Below are 17,039 nucleotides of genomic sequence, written 5' to 3'. Positions count from 1 at the left end.
TTTCAGGCACTGCTGTTGTCTTTGTCAGAGTAAAGATTCTGAGCAGCCTCTTCTTCCCCAAAGCTTCCAGTTCATTCAGTTTTGCTGAGGCAGAAAAAACACACTCGTGGGGGGACTCGAGACGCAGCAAGTATGCAGCTGCTGGTGCAGACAGTGGCCACTGATCACAGATGGTGATTACAAATGGTGGCTAGACCACAGGCAGTGGCAGTGGACGAGATTTGTGCGATAAGGTGGCATGTTCAGTGACACAACAGTAATTTGACGTTGCCATGCTGTTACTACGAAGGTATATATCTCTTTAATATCTGTGGTTGTATTGGGCCTGTCTAGTCAGTCTTGTGAATCAGTAACAGCAATGTGTGTGAAGTATATTATTTATTTATTATAGGTCTATCTTAAAATGTTATTTATTCTTTACGTTGTTGAACCTGGGTAATGAATTTAGCTCCCTCATGTTTTTAACATGTTTGAATGACGATATACTGAACCTTGAACCTTGGACCTTGACAGATGAAGTTTCAGGTTTTTTACGTAACTGGATTAGACAATGAAATTCACACCTATAGTTTGTCAGATTCCAAATTCATTTTCAGAAAATTGAGTCTTAAATGAATCTTTTAAAAGACTTAAAAATGCTAAGATATGGGAAGTAGGATTTTATGAAGAACTTTTTTCTGACGCTGCATTTTAAAAACTCAAAATAATTGGTAACATCAATTTTTCTGGCATAATTTGCATAAGTTCTCTTGGTTGTCAAAGCTCAAGATGGTAGAGTCAGCAGACACTGAAGTTTTGTTTCCTGCAGGGATGCTCAGAGCAGAGGATCTGCTGTCTGCCAGCTAGTTGTCACAACATGGAGGAGTGCAAATTCAACAAAAATTGACTATTTTAAAAAGATAATGTAGCATGGCTGAAACTGGTACAAGGCAATGCATACCAGGTATTTTCCGGTTCTGTTTTACCTTCGTCTCCACCACGAGACAAAAAAGTTCTAAGTATCAGTTTACAGGATTTTTTCTTAAATTTCATTTCAAGTGTCATTAAAAAAGTCTAACCTCTGACTTACCTTAAAATATTGAAACCCTGTCTGGAGGTTTTGGAGCAACATGTTAAGACATTGCTCTCCAAATGAGGGACTATCTTGTGCAAGAGTGGTGTTAAACCCTCGACTAGAGTTCAGAGAGTTGACAAGGAGCACTGAAGCTGCTCTGTAGGTTCATGGTACATCACAACCTTTCAGAGACACCTGAAATTTGTATATCAGGATAGAAAATTTTATCCAAACTACATTCGGTGGCTGCACATTACAGATGGTGACCAGGGTGTCCTACGTTGTGCCACCATTAATATGAACTAGCTAACTGTTTCAACTCAAAACCAGAACAACAGATTCGACACTGTTTGTGAATCTTTTCTACGTCTAATATTCTTCTCAATATGCCGCAGAAAAAAGGAAAATTGCTTCCCAAATGAGACTCCTCAAATGCAATGTTACCCCCCCAACAAGATTTTCCTTTGTGCCAAGGTGCCTATTTTCTCCTTCTCTGGTAATGACATCTTCTCCAGTCTGAAACCTTTTGATTTCATCTGCTTCTCTGGCTGTTTTCATGCCATGTTTGTGCACACACGCGAGTTAACTCTGTGTGTGCGTGTGCTTGTCAGGTTGGAGATTGCAGCGTTGATTATGTGTCTCATGTTTTCGACGGAGTGACATCCCTTCTAATGAAATAATGGTCTAGTGGCAGAGTGCTGGAGGATTGCACATTGTAGACTTCAATTACAGACAAGATGATTTTTTTTTCCTCTTTTCCTTTCAGTCAGTGAAAAAGTACAGGTTTTTCTTCCTTTTAACAGACGTACTTACATTGAACAAAAAAAGCTGAATAAAAGGTTTTTTCCAGCCAGACTTGGGTCTAAGTGTTTTTTCTTTAGATAATGGATAGAAAGGACATGGCATGCCTTAATTCACCGTCTCTTTAGCCAATCTGATGCCACAAAACAGCCATTGGCCTCCTTGTGTGTACAAATCAACTTGGGCACTGGTTGTTTTCTGGCCCAAACCACACATCTTGTACACCGTTGTAATGTCTCGTCTTTTCTTTGAGATGCATTTGGCTCTGATGCATGCATTATTCTGTAGAATATATAATTTATTTTGCACAACAAATGGTCTTTTAAAGGGTGCAGTTTTCAGCTGTGCCCCTTCCACTGTCTGGTCTGAAATTAGCATCCTAAAAATATGCCTCTGGTTCGAGTACACCTTTATTAATTATCACAAAGAGGAGAAAGGGCATGTTCTTTGAATTGCAGCTCTTTTTAAAGATAATAATGTTCAGGATTATGAAATAAAACCAAAGGCAGATGTCTCATAAATAACAGGAAAAATCCATTCCTTGGAAAATCGGTCAGGTTTGGTCTTTTTGTTGGTGACAGCATGGAATTAAACATAATTGAATGTTGACAGTGTCTTTTGACCTGTTAGAAATCAGTTTCTTAAAATTTGTGCAACACTTTTCAGACTGAAAACATTATGAAAATCACAGCCAAGGCGCTAAAGACATTTTTTAAAGTCAGTAAAATGTCTGCAAACATCAAGGACTGAAAATATTCACAAACTGTTGAGGGTGAACACCTGCAATTCCTGCACTTCAGCAATTATAAACCTGTCTACACGATCATGACTCATCGAAAAGGAGAACATAATTGTTTACAGTTACAGATTGTTTAACTCTGTCATCATTTTCACAGTATCATTTTATATTATTTAATCACTAACATTACTCAATTACAACTTGAAACAGTTTGTAAGGCAGCGTGTTAAAGTATTATTTCCCCTTTTTGTAGGGTCAGGTGATTGACAGATCAGAGTATAAGAAAGTGTAGCAAAGATATGATAATTCTTGATTTACCACAATAACAGAGGTGTAAGTCATTGAGTATCTTGGTATGTGAAAACTGCACAAAGAATGAATGACAGCAGGTCCTTGGTCTCACAGTCTGCATCACTGCAGGGCTGAAATACAAACTGAATTGAATTCAGTGAAACAGAGTCACTGGCATTATAAAACTTGACCCAGTGATGCAGAATTTACTGTTTTGTCCCAGGTTTTTTTTCCAGTATATGTTTAGCAACCTTTATTCAAAGCAGCATCAGGTAAGAGAGGAGGGATGTAATGCAACAAAGTTCCCGTATGGACTCAAACCACTCGATATGATGTCCATCCTAACTACAAGGCTACTAGAATGCCCCATATTATAGTACTCAATAAATAAATGGTCAGAATTCCACAAAATTAAATATGCACTATGCAGGATTTGATGCAAGACAATGTAATCCCTCTCAGTCATCACTTTTGATCCACTAGAAGTCTGTGGCTGTGTATTTTTCTGCATAGGGCGTGTTCCCCACAGTGCTCAGGTGAGGTCCGGGCTTTATTAAAAGGTAGCGACCAGGTGCCAAACCGTAAACAGTAGGCATCCAAGAGACACAGTGCCAAAAAAAGAAATGCAAATACAGCGGGGGTGAAACACCAGATGAATGAATTGGGGTTGACTTTTACTTTCACTTTTGCTGGCGAGTGTGTTTACAAAGAGTAGCCAACAATTCTTCATACTCTACCTTTAAATAGTGACATCTAATTAGAAGTTCAACCAACCAGTTAGCACACAGAAGACTAGAATCTAAAACTTGTCAGACTATAATCAATCCAAATAAAATATAACGATTGAGAAGCCTCCATACTTTTGTTACTGAATCATTATTTTATCATGACATCGAGTCAAGAGCTTAAATTCGTTTTCTGTCTCTGTCTTTTCAGGGTGGACCCCATTCCTTATGACACTCCCAAGCCAGCAGGACACACCAGGTTTGTGTGTGTGTCAGACACACATTCGCGTACAGACGGCATCCAGATGCCCTACGGCGACGTGCTGCTGCACATGGGTGACTTCACCGAGCTGGGCCTGCCCTCCGAGGTTAAGAAGTTCAACGACTGGCTAGGTATTAAGCTGCTTAAGACGCACATTCATACACACGCTGCCGGACGCACGCACAGTTTTCGCGCTCACACAAAGCCGACATGCACAAGCCCTCTCGTGAGCAGGGGGGACAGGCGAAGGCACGAGACATGTTGCACGCACAACCAGTAACTGGACCACACAATGCCTCCATTCCCCTCCCCTGCTGACCCCACAACTGCTGTGCTAAAGTGTCCAGTTTAACCCTTCTGACCTAACACCCTGGCTCAGTTAACCTTTGACCTCTCCCTCTGGCCCCATGCTGTGGGTGGGACCGCTGGGCTGTGTGTGTGTGTGTGTGTGTGTGTGTTGTGTCTATCCCAGCAGCAAGTGTTTCATCTGTAGACCCTCCAGGGGAGAGCTGGAGCATTTTTGTCCCTCTAATGTAGTCGTGTTTCACACACAAAAAAACCACACATACTGTCTTGACATTCCCTCTCACCAAGTGCATGAATCAATAAGTGCCACACAGGACTGTATCGTTTTAAGACACTTGAGATCTTTTGTCGAAATCATTTGTATTTGCCTGTTGATCAGCCCTCAGCAGGTCAGAACAGACAAAAAGTATCTAAAAGACTGAAAGCAAAGTAAATTTTAGCAGCATCGTGATTGCGTATTAAGAAAATGGAAAGACGCGAGTTAACAAATGTACCGTAGAATGCAAGAATCAAGGTGAAGACATGTCTGCATGAATTGAAAATGTTTAATCTTAAAGAGAAAGTTTGCGAATTCTGAAGCCTTTTCACTCAAGTCGGTGAACTTGCATTGAAAGTAAGAAGGAGAGACAGGAATTCTTTGTACCAAGCTGTCACACAAACACAGACAAGACATCCTCCCAACACAATATTCGTGTGCATGAAGCCACCTACTTACACCTTATGTCTCTCATTGGCTGTTAGGAGAGAATAAACATCCAAATAATCCAGTGGCCAAGGGAGAAAATTGGCTTTGTGTTCTATCTGGACAGACTTGTGCACTTTTTGCTCAATAGTTTGGCCTATGCACAAAAAATTGGACATGAGAATGAGACACAACAAGAAAAAGGAAGTGGTTTGATGTTGGAAAAGCTTATTATCCAGACTCATGATAGTCTCTGCTGGGAGGGAAGTATAATTTTTGTTCAGTGAAAATGTTTCTCATTAACCACAGTGAAACTTTTCAACTTAACACTGAATAATCACAACAATATAGTGTCAAAAGGGTTCAAGAAAGACTGTTGAAAGACTCAGATGTAATTTCCTTGTTTCAGATTTAAAGCCTTCGCACATCAAGTCCGTATTTTTCATCCAAAACTGTTGCACATTCAAAGGCAAGGCCAGTTTATTTATATTACACATTTCAGCAAGAAGTCAATTTAAAGTGCTTTACATAAAACAGTCCAAAAAATACATCACTTAATTTAATCATTCCTCTTTGGCTCCAAAAACATTCATCTCATTTAAAAACAAAAACATTTATAATCATGTTGCATCGATCATATTTACACACAGACTCCAAACCTTCCTCCGACATTATGGTTTTTGGATCAGGTTTGATTGTCTGCTTTGTTTCCCAACCATCAAGGTAACTCAGAGTGCTTTACATAAAACATGAAAAGCATCAAGGCAGAGTGCTAAAAAAAAATGCGATAAACGGACATTTAAAATGCCATTAAAGTGCAAGAGAATAAAAAATATAAACTCGTTAAAATATACTAAGACAGGTTTAAAATACATTGATTTAATAAAAGGCAGCGGCAAACCGAAAAAGTCTTAGCCTAGATTTAAAAGAACTGAGAGATGCATTCTCTGACAGACAGGAAGTCAGTGTGAAGACCTCAGAACTGGAGTGATGTCATCCACTTTCTTGTTCTTAGTGAGGACTCGAGCAGCAGTGTTCTGAATCAGCTGCAGCTTTCTGGTCGATTTTTAGGGAGACCCTTAAAGACACCGTTACAGTAGTTGTGTCCACTGAAGATAAATGCATGGACAAGTTTATCCAGATCCTGCTGAGACTCCAGTCCTTTTATCCTTGATATGTTCTGGTAATAGGCTGACTTTGTAATTATCTAAATGTGGATATTCAGGTCTGAGTCGACGCCTGCACCAAGATTTCTGGCTTGGTCTGTGGTTTTTGACATTGCCAACTGAAGCTGCGTGCTGTCCTCCTTGGCTCCAAAAACAATGACCTCATTTACAAATAAATACCTCACGGTATGTCAATCGTGTTTACAAACCGTCTCTGAAACTTTGCCCTTTATCAAAGTTTTCATAAGAGCACGTTTTTGATTGTCTCCATTTGTTTCACGTCCATTAAAACATCTTGAGGGAGTCGTCTGACCAAGAATTAGTCAACACATCCACAGCAAGAGAGAGGAGCAGAACAGAAGTGGACAGGGGACCAGCAAGAAAATGAAGTGGAAATAGTTGGAAGCCATGTCCTTCTTGAGATCTTCCACAACAGAGACTGTAGCATAAGCCTATCCAGAATTGCACAACAGCGATGATGATGCTTACAGCAGAGAGCAGTTTAACAGCCATACAGTATGATTTCATGACTCAGGTGGCTGCAGTGTCAAATGCAAGAAGCAGGCAGAGTGTGTCAACAGCCAGTAAGGTAACGCCAGCAGAGTGAAACAAGAGAGCAAATGTGTCCGTGAATTTTGCAGCAAATAGAATAATAAAATGCATCAGACTTAGTGTGCAAGGTCTCTGTGTAACAATCTTTATCAGATTTAAGATTGAAAAAAATGCATAAAGAAAAATACGGACTTGATGTGCAAAGGCTTTAAGAACCTCTAGCTTTAAAAACAAGTAAACCCCTTAGTTGAAAGAGGTACTCCTCTTAAAATCTATGTTTGGAACATCAGACACTCACCCCCTGTAGAGTTGAAAGGTAGCTGTCAAAGTTCAGCCTCTCTAAAAGGTGACAGCGGCTGCAGTCAGTCTGGATTCACAGTAGTTACAGTGGATTCCGACACTGACCCAGTTTTTACAGCAAAAACAAGAAAAAAGAAATCCAGACGTCTGCAGAGACTTCTCAAACCGCTCCTGCAGCATAATCCACTTCTCCACTGTCCGTCGGTGTGCTCTGCGTGTTCAAACAATCATACTTTGGACATAATTTACCTAGAACATAGTTTCCATCTCAATCCTGTCCAACTCACCAACACGGAATTCGTGCTTGTAAACTTTGGTTCTGCATTATGTGCATCCGTGTATGTGCTGTGTATTCTGCATGTGGCTGCATGCACCAGACCGTGACCTCCATACTGTGATGATTCTGTAGGAATACACAGACTGTTACAGCCCTGCGAGGTACAGTCACACTCACAACTCTCAATATTAAAGCTAAAATTCAGAGGCTTTTGAATGTCGTTGAACGGCTGCATGCTGTTAAGGTTTACAGTGATTTGCAATGTTACCATTTTTGTTAAATCATCAAACTCAAAATCCATTTTTACGTCGTTTGAAACATACTTTCAACTTTTAAAATCTTAATTTTTATTTGTATAAATGTGAATGTGCCACTGCAGTGCACCCACTTTACCAGGCTGACTCTTACTGCCAGGTGCAGTGCCCTAATTCCCCTGAAACAGACGCGCACACACACGTATACAAAGGGTGAACACACACGAACACACACCGCCGTTTTTCTGCTGTGTCACCACTAACACAGCACCTGGCACCACCAGCAGGGCACAGTGGTCGGCTTTTCTATCAAACTCCTCCATCCATCACCACAGACAGCTATGTCAGGTGTGTGTATATCCGTGTGTGCGTGTGTGTCTGTACTTTGTTAAGCCTCTGTGAAAAGAGCGATATCGCCATAATGGGGAATCGATGCAGGGCAAAGTGGAAAATTGCTCAGTATGCTGGGAGCGCCCTGCCTGGTTTCTGAGCGTGGAGCTGCACACCTGGTTGTCAAACACGTGGGGTTGGAGGGCAGAAAATTACAACAAAACTATTACAGCCACTTGTTGAAAATGAAAAACGTTAGTTCACTTCAGTCTGTTGTAATATTTATAGAAAAACGTGTATTATTATAAGAAGACAGCTGGGATTTCATAATAAAAAGCAACAATATTAAAAGAATCAAAGCAAAATTTAGAGAAATAATCAAACATAATGTGATTTAATGTATTTAAGTTATAAATTGGAGGGGAAAAGTCATAAAAATGGAGATTAAAGCTGTGATATCACCAGAAAAGTCATAACATTATGAGAATAAAGTCAGAATATAGAGGTTAAATGCATTTATTATATTACAGATATTGGCCACATTTAAAGATAATCATCACCTTCACAAAAATTGGTCCGTCTTTTCCACAAATACTCAAAGTTAGTCTTTGTTTCAGAAACGTAGAAGCTTTCTAGCCAGTGGAAACATTTCGATCATGTCGGTATCTCTTGTTTCTGCCGTTTGGAGGACAGGCGGCTCTCAGCAGTCAGCAGGCTGTGAAAATGTAATTTATTTATGTTTTGGCTTTTACAGTGCTGGGTTGAGCTTTACATTGAAGGGGCTCTAGTAAAGAAAACTCAAGTGTATGTCAAAGGTTCGATATTCCCTCCAAGGCCGGGTTTTGTCCTTGTTGACGAAGGCAGAGAGCGTGTGAGAGAGGAGGAGAACAGAGTCAGACATGGAGGTCGAAAGATGGCAGCGCGTGGTCAAAGTCACGAGGAAAAACAGCAGTTTGAAGGCATATTGGTTCAATAGATTGATTTCTGGATGAAAGGAAAGGGTTGACTGCTCAGACATGCTCAGAACTTACTGGATTTAACATATCAACAATACAAGTCCAGCATTTTACGATGTTTTGGTCATTAAATGTTAATTACGTGAGGATACAGAGAACTGGCTGTTGTTATTCCATTGTGTCTTATATGACACTCTGGTGTAACAATTAGGGATTTTTCTAAGAAACATGCTGTAATTTTCCTCTTGCATTTCCTGAAAGCAAAACATTGACGTTTTGAGTGTGTAAGGTTTGCAATATGGCTTACAAAGCAAAGTGTAATCTCAGTGCAGAGGTGCTTTCATGCAGGGAGGAAGTGTAACATTATGCAGCAGGTAGAAGTTAAAAGAATTGGAGTTGCAGTCAGAATTGATAAAACTAAAACCAAATAATCAACAACTTCCAAACACATTCCAAACTTTGGGCTGGTTGAGGCTGTTTTTGTAGATTTAAAGCTCCTGTAAACTGAGCAGTGTGTTTGTTTGTGCTGCCTCTCCTCTCCCTCTCAGCCTCCTCTCTGAAGGCTCTGGAAGAGGCAGTGGTTTGTTCGGCCATCGACTGCAGTTTGGCCTGCTGAAGTAGATCATTGGAGATCGATGCAGAGGAACGAGCGTTCCCTGACCCATGCTGTCTGGTGGAGCACCGGCTCTGATCTGCTGCTTTAAGCTGCTCCCACAAGCCTCTGTAGTTTGTGTGTGGGTTTGTGTCTATGCTCAGATGTGTTTTAATACAGGAGTTTATCATATGTGTTAATAGAACTAGGAGGTTTTGATCACTCCTGCGTGTGTGTCAGTTGACAGTATTTGCAATTCTTCATTCATTTAAAGTCTTATTTTAAGAGGCAAATATGCAATCAACTAATCACAAACAGCTCTTTCACTTTAGATAAAGTACCAAAATGATACAAATAGGTGTCTTTATAGTGCTAACAATTTACAAAGTGAAAATATGTGACCTCACTTATTTCTTTAAAACCATAACCAACCTGATGTTAATATTGTCACATTACTTGGTGAATAGAAGATTAGTCTTTTTGAGTAAAGTTTACCTGTAGACAAATGTGGGGCAGCACTGGAAGTAAACAAGTTGCCATTACTGCAGTGGCGTCTTTCTCCCATAAATGTGCATTTGAATGCAATCACATGCATCACAAACAGATCGCGACCGTGACTCAAGTGAATGTGTCGCCCGTAGTGACAGCAGCTGTTAAAACATGAGCAGAACATGAAGGTGTCTCTCTCAAAGCCCTCAGTTTTACTGGAATCAATTTTAAATACATACTTATCTACGCAAACTATTTACACAAGTTACTACAAACAGCCATGGACGCATTTGGCTAAAAGTTGCCAGTTTACACAGTTGTTAAACCAAGCTCTGGCAGCTCTAAGTGAAGTCGGAGTAATTCTCTTTTTTATACCATGAAAAACTTAACTGAAACTTGGCAGGCGGTCAATGATGTTTACATTTTATGCCAAAGTTAGTCATCAATTAGCTGAGTTAATTTAGACAATTTACAACTTTTGCTGAACTCAAGTGCTTTTTATAATTCAGCTTCTTTTTACTGCAAACCACTCTACATTTTTTTTAGTTGAGTGTAGAATGTGTGCAATGTTGGCCACATACCATCTGAAAGTGAATGAGTCACCTTCACTTTTTAGAATGTACAAAAAAATACAGATAAATAGAAAAAAAAAATAGTAAGCGACAGACGTGCTGCAGTAAAAGCTTTAGAAAGTGCTGCCAATGATCAACAAAACAAAAATCAAACATGACCTTCAGATCCAAATGTGTAAAAATGAAATGTACAAATACAGTAAAAAAAGGTACAGAACAGAAAAAAACAACACAATGGACAGTTTCAGACCAGAGGTCGACCGATTGTGGATTTTAAAAGGCTGATACAATAATGATAGTTTGAAAGTGGAAAAGGCTGATAGCTGATTGATTGGCCGATATCCAAAATGGTGGCCTTTATGCTAGAGCTTAAATGATAAGTCAATTTTCAGAAAGATGATTGGCAACTATTTTGATAATCGTCATATAATGCCAAAAATTAGCCCTTAGTTGTGAGGATTTCCCTTGTCTTATTTCACAGTAAGCTGCATGTTGTTGAGTATCGTACTGTTGGTTTGACATAACAAGACATTTGATGACTTCATCTTAATTTTGTCTTTTAAATTGTCAGGCACGTTGTACTATTTTCCATGATTTTATGGACTGAAAAAATCTAGAATGAAAAACAAAATGTCAGATTAGTTGACAAAGAAAATACTCACTTGGCAACATTAGAATTTATTTAAAGTTGTGTTTCTGTTAAGCTGATTATTGTAAGTTCAGTATTCACGAGGGCTGTGCGGTGTGCCGGTTCGTACCTAAAACCGGTATTTATTTTCGTTATGATATGAATTTTTCATATACCACACTACTGGTGAATAGCCCAAACAGGGTCCGGGACGTGCGTGGCAAGACCCATTTCACTGCTGCACACCACAGGCGTGCTAGAGCAGGCGAGAGTGAGAGCATAGAGTAAAGTTTAGAGGCGAGAATGGCTGCCAGAGAGAGTCCTGAAAGCGAAGCAACTGTGCACGTTGCTGAAGAAGAACACGATGACCCAGAAGAACTCATACCAAAAGGAGCAGTGTTTCCTCCATGTGCAACTAGCAGCACCACACTGAAATATGACTGCCACTGCTGATATTTTCTTTTCTTTTCTTTTTTTTTTTTTTTTTTTTAGAAACTACCGTTATATTATTTGGCACTACTGACAATTCATATCCAGGCCTATAGAACAGGTCTATACCTTGTCCTTTTATTAAACAGACTAAACTGCCTTATGTTATTTGTCTTATTTACATGACGGCATGTCATTTCTGTCTCTACATGGTTGCACATTTACAATTATCCTCTGCTCTCTGTATTGCGCACGGCGGAGTTTCACCATGATGCGCACGCACACACACAGGTGAGCACATTAGAGCGCGGTTTGGGCCACATTTTCCTGACCGAGTCCGAGACAATTATAACCGAGCACGGCACTAATGGAGCGGAGCCTGTGTTGCGTTCAGGCATTGTCATGTAAATAACAAACTCCGGCACTTGAATGGGCCATACCACAACACAGCAGCATGTCAAGTGGGCCGAACCCAAGCAAAATACCGTCAAATACCGTGAAACCGATTTTTTTAAAAAAACGTGATTTTTGTTTTGAAAATTTTGTCATACCACCCAGCCCTAATATTCACTCTACTTCTAGCTTTGTTATCATCCCCACCAACAACTGAAGGAAATATCTTTCTCTTTAGCTGCTAAATGCTCTGTTCACCAGCTAGTCTCTAACTTTGTCTGTCTGCTGCTTGGTGCGGAGCAGATAGTGCACAGTGAGTTCATCAGAGCTTGATCCCAGTAAACAGCTGAAGAGTTGCAGATTGTTAAATCAGAACAGAAACCCGAAAGATGCTAAAACAAGCTAAGCGTCTCCAGGTGTTTTCAACATCATCCACATAAGAAAAAAGGCTTGTTTTACAAAACTAATGCGTATTCGTAGCGTCTGCTCTAATTGGAAGATGTGTTGATCCGGTTCCAACATTTTCCCCTCCAGGATTAATTTGAGGAGACGAGAGGAGATGAGACAGGGATGACAGGTTAATAGATATTCACCTCTTTAATTTAGGAAATATAACGTTGAATGTGTTTGCCCAGGTTGGAAAGAGTGTGTTTTTAGCAGTGCACTGTGAAAAATACTTTCTAATTGAAATGTTTTCAGATGTATTTGTCTTCTTAAATTGTGACACAAATGTAAGTCTGCCTGCTTGAGAGACTTGAGATTTCTCTGCACACATAGTTCTTCACAGAGTTTTGATTTTCTCTTTCGTTTGTGGGCGAAAAAAATAAGAAATAAATCTAGGTGTATCACTCCACCAGCCCTCTGTAAGATGTATCACGGTGGCAATAAAAAGCAGTAGAAATTCCCAGTAGTGTAATGGAGATGGAGTTGTTTGATGGTAATTATGTTTTCCCCACCTTTTCCCTGCCTGGTGGTGGTGGTGGTTGAGAGGATGATTCGCTTTGGGTATAATGTGTGTGTGTGTGTGTGTGTGTGTGTGTGTGTGTGTGTGTGTGTGTATGTGTGTGTGTGTGTGTGTGTGTGCGTGCGTGCGTGTGTGCGTGTGCGCGTGTGTGTGTAAATGGATGTGTGATCCAGTTAGAGTGCTGGGGGACTGAGAGACGGCGCTCTCATATAAGGTTAGACTGGAATTTATGATCCTGAGACGCGACAAGAGCTAATTTAGAGTAGCGGGAATGAAACCTGTGGACCGGGGAACCATGATTCTTTCATTTTCAGCATTAGAGAACACACTCTCTCTTTCTCTCCCACACACACTCACACACACTGACACACACACAGAGACAGATGCAGTGGAATTTTTTATCTACCTGCATTGAGCCAGCATATCCTGATTGAATTTGTATTCTATTCAGTTTCTATTATCTTTATTTCCAATTGGGAACTTGACCGCTGCAAAATTGAGCAGTGAGCTTCCATCTTTTCTTTCACTTACTGTCATGAATCCAAAGCTTTTTTATTCAGCAAATAAGTTTTATTGGATTCTTTATTCAACATTTTATTCAATTCAGTCATAACCGTCTGATATGCCTGGCCAGAGCAATATGGAGCAGAGGACAAAAACGTTTTACAATAGAGCGGTATCAGCTAATGTTGCCAGAGCAAATACCTTCCTGTCAATCAAACTCTGTGTTGCTGGTGGATGTTGGCATCTCACTGTAAATCTATAATAATCATGTAGTGCATGTTAAGGATTTCTCTGTTGCATGGTGTTTTTGTAGTTTTTTGTTATTGATGAATGTCTAGGAGATCCTATGAAACCTGTTGAACATTGAAATATAGCTTCTGAAATGCAGTTGCAAAGGATATATGCAAACAATATGTGTAATCTCGACCTCTAATCTGTAATTTTCCACCTAAATGCAGCTCAATTACTGCATATAAAGATAGACAACATGACAGCTCCCCAAAATCGAAGCCAAAACCTTTTGTTCACCCCCTGGTGGCTGGCAGCAGTATAGGTCATAAACCCTGCCCTTCCATGTTAGCAAATGCTAACTAAAAAAATCTAAGTACACATAAAATAAATTTTTTCCTAAAGATGGTTTCTGTCATTTTATATAGTTCTTATCGCAGTGAAGTTTGTTTAAGTGTTTGTGTTTCTGAGTTTGGTCTCAGTTAGTTATTTGATGCCATTAAAGGGGGTGTGACATCATATTGACAGTTGGGTGTGCCAATCAGTGAGCTTGGGATCAATGGTGCTGTTCAAGATTGGGTCAGGTGGGTGCATGGGTGGAAACTCAATACTGCAGCTTCACTTCCTGATTGCTACTGTGCTGATTGTGGCTACTAATGACATCACCAGTGCGAGATGGCAGTGCTGGTATGCAGGAATTTTTTGCTTCATTTTTGTACGGTGAGAAAAGTGGAGACAATGGATGTACAAAGAGATCTTGATACAGTGTAGGAGGCAGGCTCTACTTCATTCCTGTGAAGGTTGCTCAGTGCTACATGAAGCCAAAAACGTCGTATTAAATTACAGACATCTTCCACATTGTGAGGCCCATAGATAAAGCAAGCTAGAGGCTTACAGCAGCCGAGTGCAGCCAAGCAGCTAACTTCCAGTTCAGTCTTTCACTATCTTGAAAAGAAATAATGATTAGATTGTGTGGCTCTCCTAGAAATCCGAAATGCTAACAGACTAAATAGGTTAAATTCTGATTGTGAAAGGAGTCATTTTGAGGGGTTGTGGTGCTCAAGTAAAAGTATTCACTGATTTACAGACATCTCCTTCACAATGTAAGTCTAATGGACTCCATGACATTATGTGACTGATCTGGAAGTTGTAATTCCATGTTTGGCCACTATATAAAATTGGCTTCAAAGCCCGCTGCTGTTTCTGGGGGCTTGATGGAGACATGTAATCAATCAATCTTTATCATCATCTTTAACCAAACCCTGGTCCACTTCCACAGATAGTTTGGTTTGTTTGGAGTGGTGTGAACATTCATTCAAACTCTGGTACGGACCAAACGAGCGATCCCTGGTCCCTGAAAACTGGGGGTCTCGGTTCACTTGCAAGTGAACCCTGGTGCGGTTCGGTAACAGTGTGAAATGCAAACGGACTATCCGAGAGGAAGTGACGTAGAACACAATGCATTTTGGTGACCAAGCTGGCTGAAGGGGATGGATTTCTGTTTTCAGTCCTGGCCAATCAATGAGCCGGGTTTTCTTCTTCCTCATGCTTTTTTTCTTCCTGGTCAGTGGTCGTTTCGGGCAATACTGCCTCCAAACCAGCAGCTGTTGTAACTGACGTTGTCCAGGCAGTTTGGTCCGCTTTAAAAAGTGCAGTGTGAAAGTGAACTGTACCAAATGAACGTGTGAAATTTTTCGGCATTCCCCACCCAATCAAACCGAGTCCCCTGGACTATCCTGGTGTGAATGCGCCCTAAGATTCCACTCCATAGAATCAGACGCCCCAACGTCTTTACACCTGCAAATCACAGTGGTATTATCAGCTGCTTCAGCTGCAGTATTCACAAGACTACATAAAGTCATTGGCTGTACAGATAAAGATTTTTATTGCAATTTTGCAGTTTTATCCAATGCAAAAAAGGTGGATTGCATAATTATAAGCAGCTAAAGTAACTCTGGTTACCCAGCACTGCACATTCATCCTGCTAAGGTCAGACAGTGGTACGCACGTGGTATGTTTACAGACGGAGTACAAAATATGAGTTGCAAAATATATTAGTAAATCACAGCTTGAAAACACTACATGACGTTACGTCAGCCAAACAATATGACAGTATGTACTTTAGTAGTCAGGATGAATTCATTAGCATAGCACAGAGTCATCACTCATGTCAAACGCTTTTAAAGTGCTGCTGTTGGTTGAAAATAAAGCATTTGAGTGTTTTGTGTAAATTCTGGCCAGAACCTTTCAGCCACAGCAGATAAACACGGACAAAAAATTATGGGAAACTACATAAAGTATTACTTAGCGCTCAATTAAATTGATTAATCAATTCATCGCTCGACAGAAAAATAATTGAATAGTATTTTAATTGTTGATCCATCATTTAAGTCATTTTTCAAGTTAATGTGCCAGTTGTTCCCAAGTTTCAAACTCTCATTTGTGAGTCTTGTTGTTTTTCTTTGCCTTATTTGATAAAGAATAAAAGATCTCTGGGTTTTGGATCGTTGGTCGGACAAAACAAGCACTTTAGGCTACCCTGTTGTCTAACATTTTATAAACCAAACAATTAATAAGTCAATCAAGAAAGTATTCAGCAGACTAATTGGTTGTTGTAACAATTAGGTGCAGCCTTACTATAAATTTCATCACCTGGGTTTGGGGTGCTGCAACTGGGGCATGCTGTGGTTAAGTTTACTCTTCACATAGGGTAGATCAGTTAATACAGAAGCTACAGAGCAGGCTAAAAAAGGATGGAAAGAGGACTGAAAGCCTGAAAAAAAGAAACAATGAAGGGGAGAAATACAGAGAAAGAATGGAGGGTGATGAAGGCCAGAGCCATTCGTTGAGTGCTCAATCTGCTGGAATAAAGTAGTAAGTCAGTTTCTTGATGGCAAAGGGGAAACCGGGACAAATCACCCCGACAGAGGAGAGAGAAAAGGGCACAGCCGAAGTTGAAAGATGAGGGGATGAGAATTGTAATAGATGTTCTTCTTTATTTAGTTCAGGTTCATGCTTTTTCCTGCTGCCCGGTGTCTGCAGAGACAGACCGTGGTCTGTCGGGGTCAAGCAGAGCCGTCAGCTGTGGTAGTGACCTCTCTGACTGTCTGAATTGAGGGTATTTTTCCCCTCCACTTATCTGAGTTTTCTATCCAGTCCTGATCTGTGCTCCAGGTTAGGTATACAGGGAGCTGCTGAGGAGTGTTTGCTCCGTGTACAAAACATTAGGACAACCTGCTGTTTCTGTAGAAATAGACCAACCAGGTGGGAAGTACAACCCCTTTGTGATTTTATAAAATACTGTTGTGCCTCGAAGGAGAGCAGAGCTGCAAGATCTGGACAAAACATGCAGTGTGTGAAGAATTTATTCGGCGTAAAGAATCACTTGAAATAAATCAAATTTGAAATGAAATTTTGTTAATCAAATTTAACAACCTCAGAAGCAAATATTCTGCAGATACGATGCACAGTCAATAATGTCCTTTACTTATTTGCTGACAAATTGCAGTAACATTATGTAAAAATATAGATTCAGAAATACTTTT

General features: G+C 40.2%; 1 protein-coding gene across 2 annotated transcripts in view; it reads left to right on the top strand.

Annotated features, from left to right (window-relative positions):
- Positions 1–17,039, top strand: part of mpped2a (metallophosphoesterase domain containing 2a) — an 85,916-nt gene that overhangs the window by 22,128 nt on the left and 46,749 nt on the right. For both annotated transcript variants that reach the window (XM_033627031.2, XM_078173837.1), the window contains one exon: positions 3,822–4,003. In XM_033627031.2, the coding sequence (XP_033482922.2) occupies positions 3,822–4,003 (182 nt within the window). The remainder of the gene's footprint in view (positions 1–3,821; positions 4,004–17,039) is intronic.

Source organism: Epinephelus lanceolatus, chromosome 2 (assembly GCF_041903045.1).
Source record: "Epinephelus lanceolatus isolate andai-2023 chromosome 2, ASM4190304v1, whole genome shotgun sequence".
NCBI classification, from domain to species: Eukaryota; Metazoa; Chordata; class Actinopteri; order Perciformes; family Serranidae; genus Epinephelus; species Epinephelus lanceolatus.
This window is presented reverse-complemented; position numbering and strand designations above follow the sequence as displayed.